At 38.0% G+C, this 17926-nt stretch overlaps 3 protein-coding genes and 1 long non-coding RNA gene across 10 annotated transcripts in view; 1 reads left to right on the top strand and 3 right to left on the bottom strand.

Moving 5' to 3' along the window:
* LOC132701824 (nuclear hormone receptor FTZ-F1 beta) overlaps nucleotides 1-11258 on the bottom strand; it is a 38423-nt gene extending 27165 nt beyond the window's left edge. The window contains exons 1-2 of one of the 2 annotated variants that reach the window (XM_060670043.1): nucleotides 10906-11258; nucleotides 1401-1472 (exon numbers count right to left, since the gene is read on the bottom strand). The gene's annotated coding sequence lies outside the window, so the exon portion shown is untranslated. Of the gene's footprint in view, nucleotides 1-1400; nucleotides 1473-9868; nucleotides 10240-10905 lie in introns of those variants that run through there. The other variant, XM_060670044.1, reaches the window with a different exon arrangement.
* On the bottom strand, nucleotides 4105-9079 carry LOC132702038 (uncharacterized). Its single transcript, XR_009618844.1, has 3 exons — nucleotides 5956-9079; nucleotides 5674-5831; nucleotides 4105-5547 (listed from the first exon to the last, which is right to left on the bottom strand). It is a non-coding gene; the product is annotated as an uncharacterized LOC132702038 (long non-coding RNA).
* Nucleotides 11259-11580: 322 nt separating the features above from the next.
* On the top strand, nucleotides 11581-13044 carry LOC132702608 (ras-related protein Rab-9A). The gene is made up of 2 exons (XM_060671367.1): nucleotides 11581-12066; nucleotides 12120-13044. Exons 1-2 carry the CDS (start codon nucleotides 11884-11886, stop codon nucleotides 12582-12584), a joined length of 648 nt encoding a protein of 215 aa, XP_060527350.1. The 5' UTR covers nucleotides 11581-11883; the 3' UTR covers nucleotides 12585-13044.
* Nucleotides 13045-13419: 375 nt separating this feature from the next.
* LOC132702606 (formin-binding protein 1-like) overlaps nucleotides 13420-17926 on the bottom strand; it is a 53884-nt gene continuing 49377 nt past the window's right edge. For 5 of the 6 annotated variants that reach the window (XM_060671359.1, XM_060671360.1, XM_060671362.1 and 2 more), the window contains 2 exons: nucleotides 16867-17042; nucleotides 13420-14869 (listed from right to left, as the gene is read on the bottom strand). In XM_060671359.1, coding sequence (XP_060527342.1) covers nucleotides 14709-14869; nucleotides 16867-17042 — 337 coding nt within the window. In that variant the 3' untranslated portion in view covers nucleotides 13420-14708. The remainder of the gene's footprint in view (nucleotides 14870-16866; nucleotides 17043-17926) is intronic. The other variant, XM_060671361.1, reaches the window with a different exon arrangement.

The raw sequence follows: 17926 nt of genomic DNA, 5'->3' as shown, positions 1-17926 counted from the left end.
TACTATTGTTTAACGTTGAAAAAAAAAAAAAAACGTTGTCGTAAATAAATTAACAAGATTTTATAAAACCCTTTATAAAATGTCTCTCGCGTGTCGCCGAACTTGAAAGTTACGGCAAACTTGGCTAAATTTGGACAAATAACAGAGATTTTTCATGATTTTTATTATTCAAAAGTTATGTCAATTTAATGTCGCGTCTACAGAGCACGGAGAAACAGACACAAAAAAGGTTTTTTTTTCCGATGCTGATTCTCGAAAGAATCTGACGTCCCAGATATTGAATTTGATCATTAAAGAACCACTTAGGAGAGCTTTAAAATAATGTATCACTAAACCACGTGAAAAACGTCGGGAAGATATAAAACTACCCCAATAATCAATAACCAAATATTCGTTATATTTATTTAAATTAAATTAAAATAATTTTTCCCATTGAGTTTAGGGTACGCCGTCGATGACGTCATCACTTCTAGATTGAGCTCGAGGAATACTGATTTTGATATGCATTTTTTCAAATATCCCGAACAGCGTGTGCGATAGACGAAAACGGCAAATACAAAAATTGTAACTCTTCTCTCATATTTTCTACAAATTTTGATTTTCGACAAATAATTTACTCTGCGAAAGAACGATTTTCGGGGTCTTTTCAATTTTTCTCTACAAATTGAAAAACCCCGTATGTAATCGAAAAAATGCTTGAAATACCAGTACCGGATCTTCTATACTAAACAAAAAAAAGAATAAAATTAAAAAATATATACTTCTGTGTGAGTGTGGACTTCTGTGCTAAATTTGAAGTCGACAGCAAACACTTTCTTAATACAGCACGGAATATCTTAAATACAAAAGTCTAAGCTGTCTATAGGGACTATATCGTCGTGTAAGACAAATCAACTTAATAAGTTGGAATTTTACACAGAGCCCTGAGAGAACGAACCTCACTGCGTTAAAAATAAAATTTAAAAAAAAAAAAAAGATTTTTTTTTACATGATTTAATACCATTATTTTACCACGTTGAATCTTTCCTCCAAATTTCAGAACTCAATTTCCAAACACCCTGTATATTATGGAATTATCCACCTAAAGTTGCCAACATAATACTTTGATTTAAATAACCCAAATATTTCCAATGTACCATGAGGAAGAATCCCGAGCGCCCCCCTTTATGCAAAATTCTCTTCCTCTCTTCCTAGGACAATCTAGGACCTCAAACTATGCTTACAATAATCGCAAAAGAATCGATTTTCTAAAGAATCAACGACATATTTTCTACAGTCCGTATCCCGAACACCCCGGGGTAAGGGTAACTTCAGCAGTGTAAAAGTAAAATTCGTGTTTTTTTTTTTTTTTTAATTTCAAACGTGTTTTCGAAATTACATTCATATATCCGAATACTCACCGGTATTTGGCAGGGTTCATCCGTAACTTGGGGAGGGGAGGGATGGTTTTTACACCGCTGGCGGGCAATCGGCTGCAACAAAATAAATAATATAAATGATCCACTATTAAAACAACTTTCTACCACCATTTTGATTTGAATTTTGACATTTGTCATTTCTGACGGTCATGTCAGTGATTGGATTCGTGTTGTTTTGCGAAAATGCACCCAACAACTAATGGTCGTAGGAAAAGTATAGTATGCAACACGTACGGTAAACTTTTTAACTCACTCGTTTATTAAAAACTCGATCCGCTACTCTAAACTACTAAACTCAGGCTCATACTCACACCGGCAGTCCGTCTATGGAATTCTATCGTAAAAACAATAGTAGAAACTCTTGTAGCTCACGATCCTTGGGCATCACTATTATCAATTGCTGGATTTTCACGCGATGGGTTTTAAAATTAGATATGTAGAGTGGACAAAAACATTGCCATTGCGTCTGATAAATAAATAAATTATGAATACACAACCCTATAGTATAAACCGTCTAGAGGAAGTTTGTTTATGTTTAGCATCAGCATTATTGGGCATATTTACCATGTCTATAATTATAAATTGCAGTTTTTTATAACATTAAACGATATTTGTCTATTTCATGCAATTTTGGAAATATTCTTTTTATAACGAACAACTGCTTCGGAAGTGCAAAACGAGATAAGTTACACTTCGACCAGAAATATAGTGCTTTTACAACCGACCCTGTCATTAACTTTGCCAACTGGTGATTGCTCCAAAACCGCGGCGATTTATGGAGCACCCGGCCCAGCGGACCCTTACCCGTAATTATTCCAGGACCGTCCTAGGAATTTATCTACCTACACTAACCAGCGGGATGTAAGTATGTTTTCATTACATTTCTCCATAGTATCATTACTAATATACGAAATATTACATATAAAGTTGTTGTTGTTGTTTACAAATAGAAGAACTATGTAAAAGACACAAAAATACAAGAAGAATGTAAGATAAATAGTGAAAACGGCCTCGTAGGGTCAAAGTTCGAGAATCAGGTACTTAAATACGCACTTACTGGAAGGATCACAGTCAAATACCTCCGTAATATATATCATCTGATGCTAAAAGTACGCTCCTACTTATTTACGTTTCAAATAAAAGTTTCTAGAAATATTCGTTACGGTCCACCAGAATAAACATCTGTTGGGGTGGGTTTTACCGCGGTCCTGCGAAGGTCTGCGCTTAAGGTAATGAAAAATACCTAATGCACTATATTTTTGGCCGCATTATACCTGTTGGTTTGATTTACTTTTTGTAGTTTACTTTCCTACAATTTTAATTTTCTTGCAATGTGATGAGTTTCAGGCCTAGAATTCTACGGACCTGGATCTCCTGCCGCTGACTTTTTTCCCCTCGAAGGTGCGTCCGCCGTCGCACGGAAACGTTAAAACGTTGGTTGGTCGTCGCGGTCGGCTTGTGAATTTATTAAAAAAGTGTACACTGTATCATACGTCATCTGGCAGACGTCTTTTATCCCCGCCATGGGAAAAATGCTTCGATATCCCTATACGCAAAAAATGAGACCGCAGTAATTTCAACAACTATAGACTCATTAAGTATCAAATAAACTTTACTTAGAATTCCGACACGTTTTTTTTTTTTTGGAGAATAGGTCGGTAGAGACAGCTACTTTTGAATTTGTCGACGGGACGTTGAAGGCCTTGGAGGGTGGTGCGGCCTTTTTCTAGCCCTTTCCGAGACTTTCGAGTCGATCTTCTAACTAAACTTCGCAAATTTGCCAGGTTACACAAAGATAATTTTTATGGATTTTCAAATAATTTCATTGATTTCGAAAAATAACTAATAGTTTACAAATTATTAAAATTGAAAGTATATTTTAATATTTTTTCAAAAAAATAATAAAAATAAAAAAATCTTATTTTTATTTCATTTTTTCAAAATTCTCTTTCTAAACTTTTTCTTTGGACGTTAAAAAAAGAAATGACAACTTTTATGAGTACATTGTTATTGTATTACATAGGGAACGTCGATATCAGCAACTATAACTCCATAAATTTGAAAAATAGCGTGATATTTCTTGGATATGGGCGCTTGCAGACATTTTAAATAGAATAATTTTGTCCATATTAAATTATTGTTAAATTATTACATCAAATGGTTCTCAATACCAACAAAAATGAAATTGATAACACTGAAATAAACCTAAACATAACATAAGAAACCTAAACATAACATAAGAATATTATTTTACTAAGAACAATTTTCACCATACTGCCGTTGCTGTTGCTTTTTACAATATACTGCTAAAAAATATAAAATGTTTTACTCCTCTAAAGCAATTCAGACCAAATGTTTTTTGAGTCATATCTATCTATCAACAGAGCAATTTATGGCGTGTTTGGATTTAGAACCTGTAAACATTCCCTTTAACGTTAATGTTTAGCACTTGAATGAATCTAATCTAATAAAGGAACTGAATGGCAAACGAACCAGTTTTTAAAGCAATAACAACGTATATTCACCGCAAACGTGTTACTCATATTTACATTTTTTCACCGTTCATATAAAAACACTTTCCATCACGCAATGACGTATTTTTTTTCTTCATAAAACTCACTATTTTCTAATACCAAACAAAGAACAAAACATAGAACAAAGATGTTGTTACTTACGGGTAGTCCAATTCTAAAAAAGTAAAATATATAGGGTTATACTTTATAAAGTTAATTCTAACTTATGTTTTTATTAAATTTAAAGTACGCAGTATCTTTTACTATACAGGGTCACCACTTATTTGACCTTTTTGCCAAAAATCTCCAGTGTATTTGAAGATATTAACAAATGTCAATGATAAAAAAATATCTTTAACACCCTATCTATTAAGATCAGAGCGTTCAAGAAAATCCCATTGTTTTCGCCACAAGTATATTAAAAAGACCAAAACTTTGCAGAAGAGCACTTAATAATACTAATAACACAAAAGTTGACGTAAGATTCATAACTAACCAAAACTATAGAATAGAAAGCGCTGTTCTAGTTCTAGTTGATTTCAACAATAATTTAATATAAATAAATAAATACAAAATTGTTGATGATTTCATTTTAATTGCTATTGTTATATTATTGTACATTCTTGAGAATCGGCTTTACTTATCAACGTGTATTTCCTTTTCTTCTTTAAAGGCTGAATGTGCTTGTGCATGCGTGAGAATAAGTTATATATTATTATTATCAAATCTAGACGAATTACAGTTTTCCGTTTTGCTCTACTTGCTGACGGGATACGTTTTTCGTCACGGCGGTTAGGTAGCGCACGCATTATACCCGAACGCCGACAAAATATCAAAAAATATAATTTGGGGAGCAACGAAGGTCGCCGAGACGGACGGGTAACGCGGTGACGTCACAAATCATCGATGTCGTGGCATTACACGCCCTACGTGGTCAGGTTCGTATTTACTGGTTCGAAAAATGATTTTGGTAACGCTCACTTATACCTGCCGAATATGTTAGACAGAAGAAGAAAAAACACGGTGAACAACGTTGTAATTGTTTCGTTTTGGTTAGTAAAAGTTTTATGTTATATATTGGTGGAATTGGTATTAAATTTACACTGGTCTTTATATAAGAGGAAGAGCGATAGCGAAACGATCGGTAATGTCAGAATTTGATATTGAAAGACGAAGATAAGAAAGATCCACCCGCTATCAACAACACCTCTTACTTAACCACTCCGACAATTTTTTTTATTGGTATAATTTATAAAATTAAACGCTTATAACATTTTAGAAGTGCCAAGACTAGGTAGTCAAAGCATGCAATGTTTTATCTACGAAGAAGGCGGACAAATATCGAGGAGGCTCGAGTACAAGAAATTAACCTCTTACGAAACGCCATTGAAAGAAGCAAGAAAATCCAGGAAGAAAGAAATAAAATTATGTGAATTACAAAAAAAAAGGGCAATAATTCAAAAACATATTTTATTTGTTATAAAAGCATATTTGCTATTTGGTTCCTCTCCTCATTTCCACTTTCACCTACAATTTCTCCTTGCGGCTACTAGCACCTCATCTAAATATATCAAACGTCTCGCTGTTCCAAAACGGGCTAGATGTTGTGGTAAATCCTAAAATAGACCCCTCTTATAATAACTTTACGAATGTAGGACTCGAAAATATTCTAAGGATAAGTTCCCTTCGTAACTCCTTACAGTCTTCGTAATACTTCTGATGTTTCGTTATTGGACACCTACCACCTTCATTATCCTCAAATATTCCAACTGGTTCTGCTGATTCCAAAGTCGTTTGACCAAATTATTAATATGTCCACAGCGTCCGATTCTACCATTCCGATTCTGGTAGGTACTAGAGTACAAAGATGTCCGAAACGTGCTAGATGTTGTGGTAAATCCTAAAATAAACCTCTTATAGTAACTTTACGAATGTAGGACTCGAAAATATTATAAGGATAAGTTCCCTTCGTAACTCCTTACAGTCTTCGTAATACTTCTGATTTTTCGTTATTGGACACCTACCACCTTCATTATCCTCAAATATTCCAACTGGTTCCGCTGATTCCAAAGTCGTTTGACCAAATTATTAATATGTCCACAGCGTCCGATTCTACCATTCCGATTCTGGTAGGTACTAGAGTACAAAGATGTCTCTACTTTATTAACATTTGTTAAATCAGCAGCACTACACACAAACACTGAATAAGATATACCTTCGAAAAAATCTAAATCTCAATATCAACAACACCCAAAACAAAAATACGAAACCATAACCTCTACATATTTGACACGTTCCCAATCGCAATCGCTACCGCACACCAGAGAATATAATTCGATTTTAGGCTATAACACAGTTTGTTGTTTGCCACAGTTTACATAGAATTGGTTAGCAGAAGCTAGAACAAAACGAAATGACGTGGTCTAAGATTTACTTTTAAGAGTTTGTTATAGGTTAAGTTACTAGCTTCAAAGAAGCGACAACTCCGCGTTCAACACCAGTGTGCTTGGATCCGAAAATTGAATATTCCATCTGTTTATCATATTCAGGGAATAAAGAAACGGACAAGACGGTTCAACTCCAATTACGTGCGGGACCGGTGCGAAATTGCCGAACCCGCACCGTGCAGTTTCCAACAAGTTATGCGGTAATGTCAAAAATTTGGGTTGGCAACGTCGGCCGCACCTCACCGCTCGACGGAAAGCGTATGGGGGTCGGGGAAAAGGGGTACCGATTAGCATTTATAATGAGACCCGACGCGTTCGACCTTCCGAGGACACGAACGCCGCTTCCCCGCGAACCGCGCACAACCAATTCTCGTCCTCCTGCCCCGCCCCGCGCCGCCGAACCGACGCTTCACGACGATTCGAGTTGCCACGGACAGATCCTCGGGCAAACGGCGCGTTTACGCGATTATCTCGGTTGGCTGCGAAGATGGCTCGTCCGGTTCGACGTCAGCGGCGGCGAGAGAAAAAACAAAGAAAAAGAGGAATAAATTCCGCAGCGGATATCCACTAGCGCGACCGTGATCTACAGAATAAACTAATATTCCGAGGAAACGCGGCTAGAAATTTGAACGAAGACAGTAATCTTAAAATTATGCAAAATACAAAACTTCCTAGTGTATCTCTCTTTATTTCAAATTCAAAAAAGCTAAAAAGGAAATATTAGAGAAGAATTTTTTAAACACTTTGGACATTTCCTTTAACCACACAATAACTTCGCTTTCAATTTACCCGTCATTGCATCTTTTGGATCATTTTCGATTGGCATGGCACAAACTAAACAGATGCGCATAAAACCGCACATTATGAAACAAAATAATAGTAAATAAAACAGATGTTCTTCTTGAAAGACATAAGTAAATTAACGAAATAAAAACCCAACTTTCAGTCTTTGAGAGATTCGGTGTAAATCGATAATAAAGACGGAAATACTCATTTTTAATGTCGAACACAGAAGATGGGCGCATTGAGTACAAATAATAACAGTAAGTCGGTCAAATGGCCCTGGTAGATTCGCCCGATGACTACGTGGATACGTTTTATTGCGTCAGCTATTTCACGGTGTCTAGTATACAGCATTAGTTAATTCTATGTTGAAACGTATTGATATCGCTTTATATTAACTAGATTTGGCTTTTTTTTAAGTTTTGTAAACGTTTTGAAAGTATAAGTGTGCTCAATCTGAACGTTGGACGGGTCTGTTTTTTTTCATAGGTTCAAAGTACATTGGTACAATGTGTGTCCGAAAGGTCCTAAAACTTCGACAATGGGCGAGTGTCCTGAGTAGGCAAGCCCACTTTAAAAATAATTCTATGGTCCAGTAATGTACGGTTCGCGAAACTAACCTAAAAGCGCCGAACAAGAACGCAAGGACCGCCGATATCACCGATAAGTAACACAAGGCACAAGTAACGTTTTCAGTTCGGAAATCTAGCAACGGGTTTTGTTTAACCAAAGACGGACGGGCTAAAAATAAAAATCGGACGCCGCTGGTAATACGTAACGGGACGTTGTACTCCGCCGCTTTAGGTTGCGTTGTCGGGTCGATGATGGAACAACAAATTCACACGTAAACGCCGTCGACCGTTTGCAAATCCGTTCGGCTCACCGCGATATCCTTGCTTTGTTATACTATGATGATCGGTTTATTTGGAGCGGTTTCTCGATTCGTTAGATTCCAAGTCGATTGAGGTAGGATGATGCACGGGACCGCTGCCGCCTTCAATTTTTGCACGAAGCGTACACGTAGCTTTCATTCAAATCGGGTTTCGAATCCAACAGGGCGTGATCGACGACCGGGAAAAAATTTAATCAGGCGGATTCTTTTTTTTTGCCTTAACCTTGATGCGGGAACGAGGAAGTGTTGAAAATTGGTAACGAGATTTTTTTTTGGCGAGCGTCCTTGTCGACGCCTTTTAGCCATATCATCTTGAAATAGTTTTGGCAATACCGACTTGGGTCGGTGACAATTATTTTTTGCCATTCGCCGAATTTTTCTAAATATCCGGTGCACTTTATTGTATTAAATAAATCTACAACACTCGCACTTCGAGTCGGGACGAATGTCGTCACCCACTGATTAATTTTAGTTAGTTAGTTAGTTAGGTAACACACCATATTGCAAAACATCACAACCACTGAACTAGAAGTTTAAATGTCTCTCGGCGAAAAGGGTAAAGTCTGTTCATAGATATAAGAATTAAGGAAAGACCCGGGCAAGCTGTAAGAATGAAATATGGCCGTACTTTGGTTAGAATTTAATTATTTGCGGTTTTGTTAGGAAAGATACTAAACAATATTTATTTATTTATGTATCTATTAATGTTAAATCTAAAATAAAATTACAAATTATTTTTATTACCTACTTAAATTACTTAATACACAATTTTCCCTGAATTTAAATTCCGAAACTTTGAGTAATAATCTTGTTAATGTTAATGGGAAATCCCATTCAAAAGCAATTGGTCACTTTGTTATATCAATGAACAGACCATATCCCTACGTTTTTATTTCTGTATTTGTCTAGGAGTACTTAAAGTATTTTGCCTATTACAACCCCAGAAAGTATACTAGAAGCATATCACTCCTTTCAAGGATGCTAAATTGGCGAAAAACCATTTTACCCATAATGACTTCGACAATAAATCAATCGCCAACGTTGTTTACCAATATGTCAAACACAAACATATTTTTATTTGTCAGTCACGGCGCTCTTTGAAATTATGTAAAAATTTCCTATTTTTGCCGATTCATCAGAAAATTGATAGTGCTGTGATTTATACGTCACTTGGTAAAACCTTGACTACTAACCCTACGTTTCGTTTTTTGTTTACCTTGATATCTCGAAAAACAAAAAAGTTACAGCCAATTAAAATGTTATCCAAACACACGGTTCCTACATACAAATCAACTCTAAATTAAAAAAAAAATGGAAAGCTCCGAGCGCAATTCTACCTACATAACATATTTTCGTACTTATTGCGCTAGTAATTTCAATTTAAAACCACGTCGATGTTGCTAGTTTAATAAGCACTGTAAATTCAAACTTTACCGCAAAATCGACTGACGAATTTGGAATACGTATTTTCCATGTTAATACACGGCCTTTCCTTGTTACGGAACCAAAGACCACCTTGTGCCTTGTTGCGCTCGAGCCGCATTTCGAAGAGAAAAAAAATCGACTCAGGAATGCCGCAGGAAATCGAGGACCCACCCATCGAGAGCGCGGTTATCTATCCTACTACGGGTAATTTGCATGTTAACAAATACCTTCTCGAGACCGAACGGGTCGGATACATTGAGCCGCAACCGTTTTGTATGTGGAATGTCGTTTTTTTTTTTTTAATTTTTGCACTCGCCATTGTGTCACGTTAAGTTAAGCGTCGACGAAACTTTAATTGCCTGACGGTAATTTTATAATTGCCCTACGTACATCAAAACGCAAACGATTTTCCTCTATGGCGTTGCGTACGAACAAAGCGCACCGAAGCTCGAAAAAAATCCACAGAACTGACACCGAAGAGCCGGCGGTGGGGGTAAGGTCAAGGCCCTTGGTCACGTGTCCGACCCCAAGGTCATCGTCAGGTACAACGGCACTTCAATCGCCACCATAGATCCGCCACCAACGCGACACAACCGGCGGACGAGCCGAAAAGAGACGGAACATAAAAACCGATAGAAAAGCGGCTATCGCGTTTCTGTTTCGCCCCGACCGCAATTATTACTGTCGTCGCGGATCGTATTGTTTCAACGACCAGACCGGAGTGAGTACGTCTGAGTGAGACGACTACTGGGTGCCGACCGGCCAAAGTGCGAGAGATATTTCGGCCCGGGGAGCGTGTTTCCGATGCGGGACCGGACGGCAAGGTGAAAATTCGACCAGGCTCGGCTCCCGCACGCAAACCCTTCTTGCCCTCTTGCACTTGCTTCTAAATGTCCGGTTTCCCTAAAATACAATCTGCCGCAGACGAGGACCGCAATGAGTTACCGATACTGCCACACTGAACTTATAATTCCGGGATGCGTGTTACCGATCGGTGGACGGTCACACTCGTACTTTCCATAGCGGTTGTACTGGGTTTGAATAGTCGGATGGTTCGCTAGCGTATTATCGGTGGTATCCGAGACGATTCTGATCGCGGGGTACACTCTGGGACGCGAATAGAACGACTTAAACACACCAAACTTAATCATCTAAAATCGAGTGATATTAAAGCCGACCCTGTCGAGTCACGTGACGACCGACCAAGGCGCGACCTTCAGGTTGTGTACAGTACACTCACCGTACCTGTCACTCTGTTCATTTTCGTGCGCCCGCTATACAAATCGGAATTCATTGAAATAATTGAATTATCCGTAACACGGTCTATTACGCGGCTAACGCATGCCGAACAAAAAATCGAAAATAACACCCACCCCGTCTATACGACAATATTTCGTAACACCTAGGACTCAAAAAAAAAAACTCACCGATATCAATGAAACAATTTGGGCCACTCGCTACCATTGCCTGTCGAAAATCTGGTGCCAAAATCAACGAAACGAACCGCGTTAAGTAATATCAATTTTCACTTTCACAACCACTTGATTTGTTCCTTGGCACACCTATACCGAGAGTTTATTGACTTTGTCAGGTAAAAAACAAATTTCCGAGATGCATTTCGTTTCGACGATATCACACGCGTTAAGTCCCGTATAAAACAATTTCATTTTTCACATAAAACGCGAGGATTTTTAGCGCTGCGCTAAAATCGAATAGAACGCCGAGAATGCTTAAAAGAAAATAAAAACACACAAAAGAACAGCCACAGACTGATGGCTTCAAAACAATAATGCAAAATGTAAATTAATTTCTGCAGGTGCGACATCTCCCGGTAAAACCCTTTTATTAATCAGTGCAATGAGAATTGCATAAACAAAATGCTCGAATTTCATTTACATATTAGAATAATAAGCTCTGTTTTGCGGCTAGCATGTTTTTGTATTATTTTTAAACGTATTAATCTGGTAATTCATTTAATGGACACTTAGTCCTTGAAAAAATCGAAAGCTGTGAAGGCGGCAACTGGGTATACAACTAATGAATATACAGTCCGTGTCAAAAGTATTCCGTCAATACCACTTGGAGTTGTAGATTGTCGTTAACTGTGGTATTCATGACAAGACCGATGGTTGCTAGATAGAAACAAAGTTGGATTTTGAAACACGAAAGTTACAAATCCTAAATAAAATAATTAAATACACATGCGGTAAACTGCAACATAAGTGGGTCAGTACTTCCTGCCGCGTCGTTTTGTGTTTTTGCCTTACAACATAAAGAAGAGTATTGGGCCAATTTTGTGTTACCTTGAAATTTAATAAACAAGCATTCGGTTTATCTGTCGTAATTAATGTGATGTGATGAACAGCGTACAAAACAAAACTTAAGTTAGCGATATCGTTCACAAAATGAGATCAGGAGCCAAAAATACTTTGCTTAAGGTGGTCATTTTGGGTGACGGTGGAGTAGGCAAAAGTTGCTTAATGAACAGATTTGTATCGAATCAGTTCGACGAGCATTCCTTCCATACTATTGGCGTCGAATTTCTGAACAAAGATATTGAAATTGATGGCGAAACTTACACCTTGCAGGTTAGTATTGCGGTGCACTTTCTTATATAAAGTTAAGCAAGTTATGGGTGTAGATTTGGGACACGGCAGGACAGGAGCGTTTCAAAACTTTGAGGACTCCATTTTACCGGGGCAGCGACATTTGTATGCTCACATACGCGATAGACGATAAGTTGAGCTTCAAAAATGTAGATATGTGGAAGAAGGAATTCTTATATTATGCCGATGTCAAAGAAACTAGCCATTTTCCTTTCATAGTGGTTGGAAACAAGTCTGACGTAACCGGCGACGAACGCGAAGTGTCCCAACTCGAAATGGAAACTTGGTGCAACGAAAACGGTATAACTTCGTGCATTGAAACATCGGCAAAAAATGCAAGCAATGTCCACGAAGCATTTAAAATGGCGGTTCAGCACTGGTTACGGATAGAATCGCGGGCTGATAAAAATACCACCATTGTTAACGATACAGTGGATTTGACGAAAAGGCAAAATCAAAACAGAAATTCCTGCTGCATGGGAGGCACTGATGAGCAATAGCTACTTTCGTACAGGAATTGAACGATACTGGCATTATAGAAGAGTAAGTTTGGTTGTTAGTCTGCACAACGCGCATTTTGTGGTAACAAATAAGTAGAATTCGGTCTTTTTGTGTTTATTTCAATTTTTACACTGTAGTGTCACGATACAGGTAACATATGGTAAAACGTGTTAAAGCAGGTTGTTATCAGAGGGCGACTTACTTAAGGCTGAAATTGTAATTGGAACATTCCAATACAAGAATAAAGTGCCGAATTATCCTCCTCCGCATTCCCAAGTATTTTTAATAGTATTGTATCCAACCTGCCTGTTTTCCAAGGTTATATAGTATTAAATTCCCTCGTTGGATCATCTTTATTTATTTTATAACTGATAACTGAGATATTAATTTTGTTAGATCTCAAGTGTACTCTATACCAAATTTTAGAGTTCCTTAATATTGCTTTGGCGTGCAAGCTAAAGCTAAAATTTTTAAATTCTCAGCGCTGCTAATATTATTCGCACTCATTGTACATAGGACGGGCTTCGGGTCTCACCTTACGACTTATTTTTGGAATAATCATTTGTATAAATGTACATTTTTAGCTTTTGTACGCGTCAATGTGTGTGAGAACCAAATCGCAATTGTTGAGTAAATATTTATTTATTAATTTCATTCTTTTATTTGCGATCACCTGTGTCCTCTTAGATACAAATCCTTGAGATTGAACTTACTCCATTGCGTCCTAATGTGTTACTACAAACATATTAGGTACAAATGAACTACTAGGGTAGTTCATTTGTACTAAATCTTGATCCTTTTAATTCATGGTGTAATAATGGGTTTGGTTATAAGGAAAACGAAAACGCAGGCGAAGGTAATATTTAATGCAAATTTGTTTATACAACGTTCAGTCGTTATACATAATACACTTCGAGCGCAAAGAAACGTAAAGAACCCCAATAGAATGGCGGCTCTCCTGTGAGCGCGAGCTAATGGCGTAAACATATACATGTATACATATACATTTATAACAGCGTTTATGAGCGGTAAAAATATATATCCAGCGAGACGATATGATTTTGCAGATGATATTTTTGCGAACACGATTACACAATATAAAAAAAATACCCGAGCGCGCACAACTTTCAGCGTTTTTTCGGGCAATTTCAAAACAACGGGGCGCATCGCCGCATTCCGCCGCTCCTCTTTTGAAGCCGGCCGATAAACTCGAAATAAATTACAAAAAAAAAAAACGTAAATATATATATATAAAAGGTCTATAAAATATTTTAAACTTTGCTATCCGTATGTTACAAATAGGTTTCACGACTATGTTCTACTTTTAGGGCTAAATGTTAGTGTGCAGGGTACTTGACGACATTGACGTGGAATTGAAAGGCTGATTTTTCGGCGACAATTATGGAGTCACTTTTAGTTTAAATGAAACTGTTTAATTTAGAAAAATAAAACGAGATATTATTTTTTATGTAAAAAAACACCAAACCACCAATTTTATCTGAAAAAAGTGAAGGTGCAAAAAAGTTGTAGGTCCTCTTTAAATAAAGTTTATTAAAAAATATTATATTTTTTCGCCCGTCGCTACCTTATCCCAAAGCGTCATTCCATTTTAATTTCTTACAATTTCCGCCGACGAATCGCGCCTTAACACATTCCGCATCATTATCAAGACACCCTGTATATGTGAGCGCGGTATGTACAAAAATGTCCCCGACGGGTTGGAAAAATTGTTGGCACAGGGAGAATCAGCCCTAGACAATTTCGCAACAATAGAAAAACGAACGGATCGTTGGGAGAAAGCTCCCGGTTCCATTTCAAAAGACACATACATACACGAGTCAACAAATTGTGCTAAGCCACATAATAAAAAAATACGCCGCTTCGATCGCTCCCACCCTTTGATCTTCGACAGGTCAGCTTAATAATTAATGGCCGTAAAAAGTTTCACAGCGTTCGACGTAAATACGGGGGGGGGGGCGGCAAGAAGGGGGACAAATAGTTACGACCTCGTCGGTGTCTCCCTTTTTTGCAGTCCTCCGTAGATGTGAACTATCTATAAAAAAAAAACTGATAACGCCTACCGACTTAATGTACACATTACTAGACGCCGGCGACGGCGGCGTCTAAGTATCGAACACGGTCGTTTCGATGTAGGACGTCGGCACGAAACCCTCTTCGAATTCGCCGTTCATCCGCCTCACCCGCGTCCAACCGTCGCCCTGATCGAGCTCGATTAGGTGCAGCTCCTCGAACTGGGCCATCGGGATGCTGCCTTCGCTCGTCGCTGCAAGCGAAACAAAAGTGGCCGCGCGTTAAACGCGTCCCCGCCGCGTGACGTACTGCGGCCCACGCCGATGTAACTACAGTAGAACCGCGATTTACAGTGGAGTTCGGATATATAAACCCGTTTATTGTGAACATTTTTTGAAAAGACAAATGTAAATTTTATAGTGAACGTCAAGATTAAGATACATTTTTCATGAACTTTTTAGGGGGTTCCCCCGGTAAGGCCCTGGGGAAAGGTTAAAATACTGTTGTATTGTTATTATTTTGAACTCAGTTGTGATTTAGATTTGGTGGAGAATATTGGTGGCAGATGTTCAAAAACGAAAAGCATTAATTTTGAAAGAAAAATACGTTATGCAAAAAATTGAAAGTTGTATGAAAGAAAATGATATTTGGCGTGAAGTGAATTTGCCCATCGTCCAGTGAATGGACGTCAATAAGGGACTTTTACAGTGCTTTACCCAAAAAAGAAAAGAAAATGTTTCAATAAGCGGTCCAGTTCTTCAGCAAAGAGATTTTGTGTGTTCCAGAAGTTGGATTGAACGTTTTAAGAAGAGAAATTGTAATCTCTGGAGGAAAAATTGTTGATGAGTCTGGCTCAGAACGGTTTGCCCTGCAAACCGACCTCTGATCAGACATTGAAAGTCCAAGGAGAAAGGTATGCAGGTCGAAAATTATCCAAGGTTCGAATAATAGTTCTGGTTGCTGCAAACATATCTGGGGCAGAAAATAGAAAGGTGTTGGCAAATCAGTAAACCCAAGATGATTTAAACCAAGACCCTACCTGTCAAGTACAGGTCAAACAGCAAAGCGGGGACGACATCTGACTTATTTATTGTAAAGCTGGTCTAGTAGATAATAGTCCAACACATTCCAATGTGCGGTTGAACCAAATCAAACTGGGTTTTACCAGTTCAAAACTGCAGCCCATGGATCAAGACATAATCCATTCGCTGTCACTATAGGAAGATTTTGCTGATAAAGATGATAGAAGCAATTGATGATGGACAAGAGTTTTCAGTGAGCTTACTGGATGCTGTAAATCTTATTCGCCGTGCTTGGCAGGAAGTTAGCAAAAACACTATTGCAGGATTCCTTGAAGCAGAAGATGATGGCTAAAGAAACATTCAGGAGATCCCAAAAATATCTACACCCAAAAAGCCCTTGAAGCAGAGATTAGGAAGAGGACTGACATTTCGACTTCGAAAGCTACGTCTCAATAGACGTACGTACGTACATGATATTATATATTATATAATAATCCCCAAACCTCGGCTACAGCGAACCAATTTTGATGCAACTTTCAACTTTCGAGTTCACTATATCTGGACTTCGCTGTATGCCAACTACGAACTGGCTGTAACACATGTTGCAAAAGCTATTTCTGAGAGGAAATCTGTAATCTAATCTCCTCTTCGAGAACTTGACGATGCCGTGACCGGGTGGTTCTTAGGGAAAAGAGCGAAAGGGGTGTGTGTCAGCTCAAAAGTTCAGCGATCGTAGAGAGGAAACTGGCCTTAACTGGAAAGGAATGCCGTTGCTGCAGGTTTAAAAAATAGTGCACCAGGTTGTTAAGGAATTTTTCATAGGTTTTAAAGTAATGAAAGACCATTTTATAGTATTGTGTTTGCTAATGTAAAAACAATGCTCGTTGATTATTATAATCAAAATTTAACTAACCAAAACTGTGATGTTGATGGACAATGCGTCTTCGTATCCTGATTATATTCAAATTCAGTGTCTTCAATTTTGTTTCTTGCATTTTTTACTGTGTTACTTATCATCAGTAAAGTTAAGTTGTGCAAAGAGAGTATACATTTAATTTCGTAAGCATCAATTCATTTAAAAATCATGCCTAATATGGACCCTACAAATATATAAATAAGCAAACAGCTTTCAAACATCAAAATTGTGTTTTTGATTGTCCGGCCCCAGATAATCCAGGTTCTACTGTATGGGGGCCGCGTCTGTTATATACGGTCGGTGTCCCCTCACCTTCGAACGCGTACAGCGCTTTGCAGTTGCCTATCGTGGGCAGCATGTCCGCCTCGTAGTACTCGCTCTCGGGATCGGCGACGTTGCCGTCGTATTGGTCGTGGTCCGAGTCCGCCCCCGTCGTCGGCAACGATGTCCGCGACGTTCCGATACCGCTTTCGGGACTATTGGAACAACTACATCAACAGGAAGGCGAAATGGGGACGATTAAACGTAAGCGAGATTCGATGAACCGAGACTGTCGCGAGTGTTAGGGTTAGAAAATCGTAACGGCGGCCGACGGGGACGTGGTTTGTGTTGGTTAGTTAGAGGTTTGATCGAATAAATTACGCCGTTGAATGAACAGGACACACGGTGATAATACATTTACGTATAATGAACGTTTTCCTTATCACAGACTAATTAAGTAAGCCATGACGATTTTATTAGTCTCGTTACCATGGAAACGTCAACAATAATTTTGTAACGTTTGTTGTCGACACCATTTTTAGAATGTTTTATTTATACAATTTTCCGTGTGAAAAGTGGAGGGGATTTTTCGAAACAAATTAGCTTTTGACAAAATTCAAAATGCAGCAAGCCCGAAAAGGTAAGTTTTAGTTAACCTTAAATAATTCTAGGTTCTTGTGAGTCATATTAAAAATATAGCCCAAAAAAGTATGTGTGGAATTTGTTAACATTGGTCTACGATGTGGCGTTTTGAATTTATTCACGGCAATATTATTTAATTATTAATATTAATTAACCTTAATTCCGAAAGTGTTACGAAATCATTTATTTAAAATACTGTAAATATTCGAGATTACGTTATTTTTAGAACGGTAACATTTGGCAAACCTTTTCAAAAATAAAATTTATTGATTATAGAGTCCTACCCCTAGTAGTGAAAAAGTCCAAATAAATGTTGTCCATAGTTGATCCTGTGCTACGGTATAAAACAATGTGCTATTTAGGCGAGTTATTCGTATTGGTGACAAAAACCCAATTTCTGACAGAATGGAGAGGCAACATCAACTGTTATTCATAACTTTGAACAGCAGCAGGTCCGCCACATAGAGAT

This window comes from Cylas formicarius, unplaced genomic scaffold (assembly GCF_029955315.1).
Source record: "Cylas formicarius isolate icCylForm1 unplaced genomic scaffold, icCylForm1.1 PGA_scaffold_5__7_contigs__length_24384050, whole genome shotgun sequence".
Taxonomy (NCBI): domain Eukaryota; kingdom Metazoa; phylum Arthropoda; class Insecta; order Coleoptera; family Brentidae; genus Cylas; species Cylas formicarius.
The sequence above is the reverse complement of the archived record's forward strand: the minus strand, read 5'-3'. Positions and strand labels throughout refer to the sequence as shown.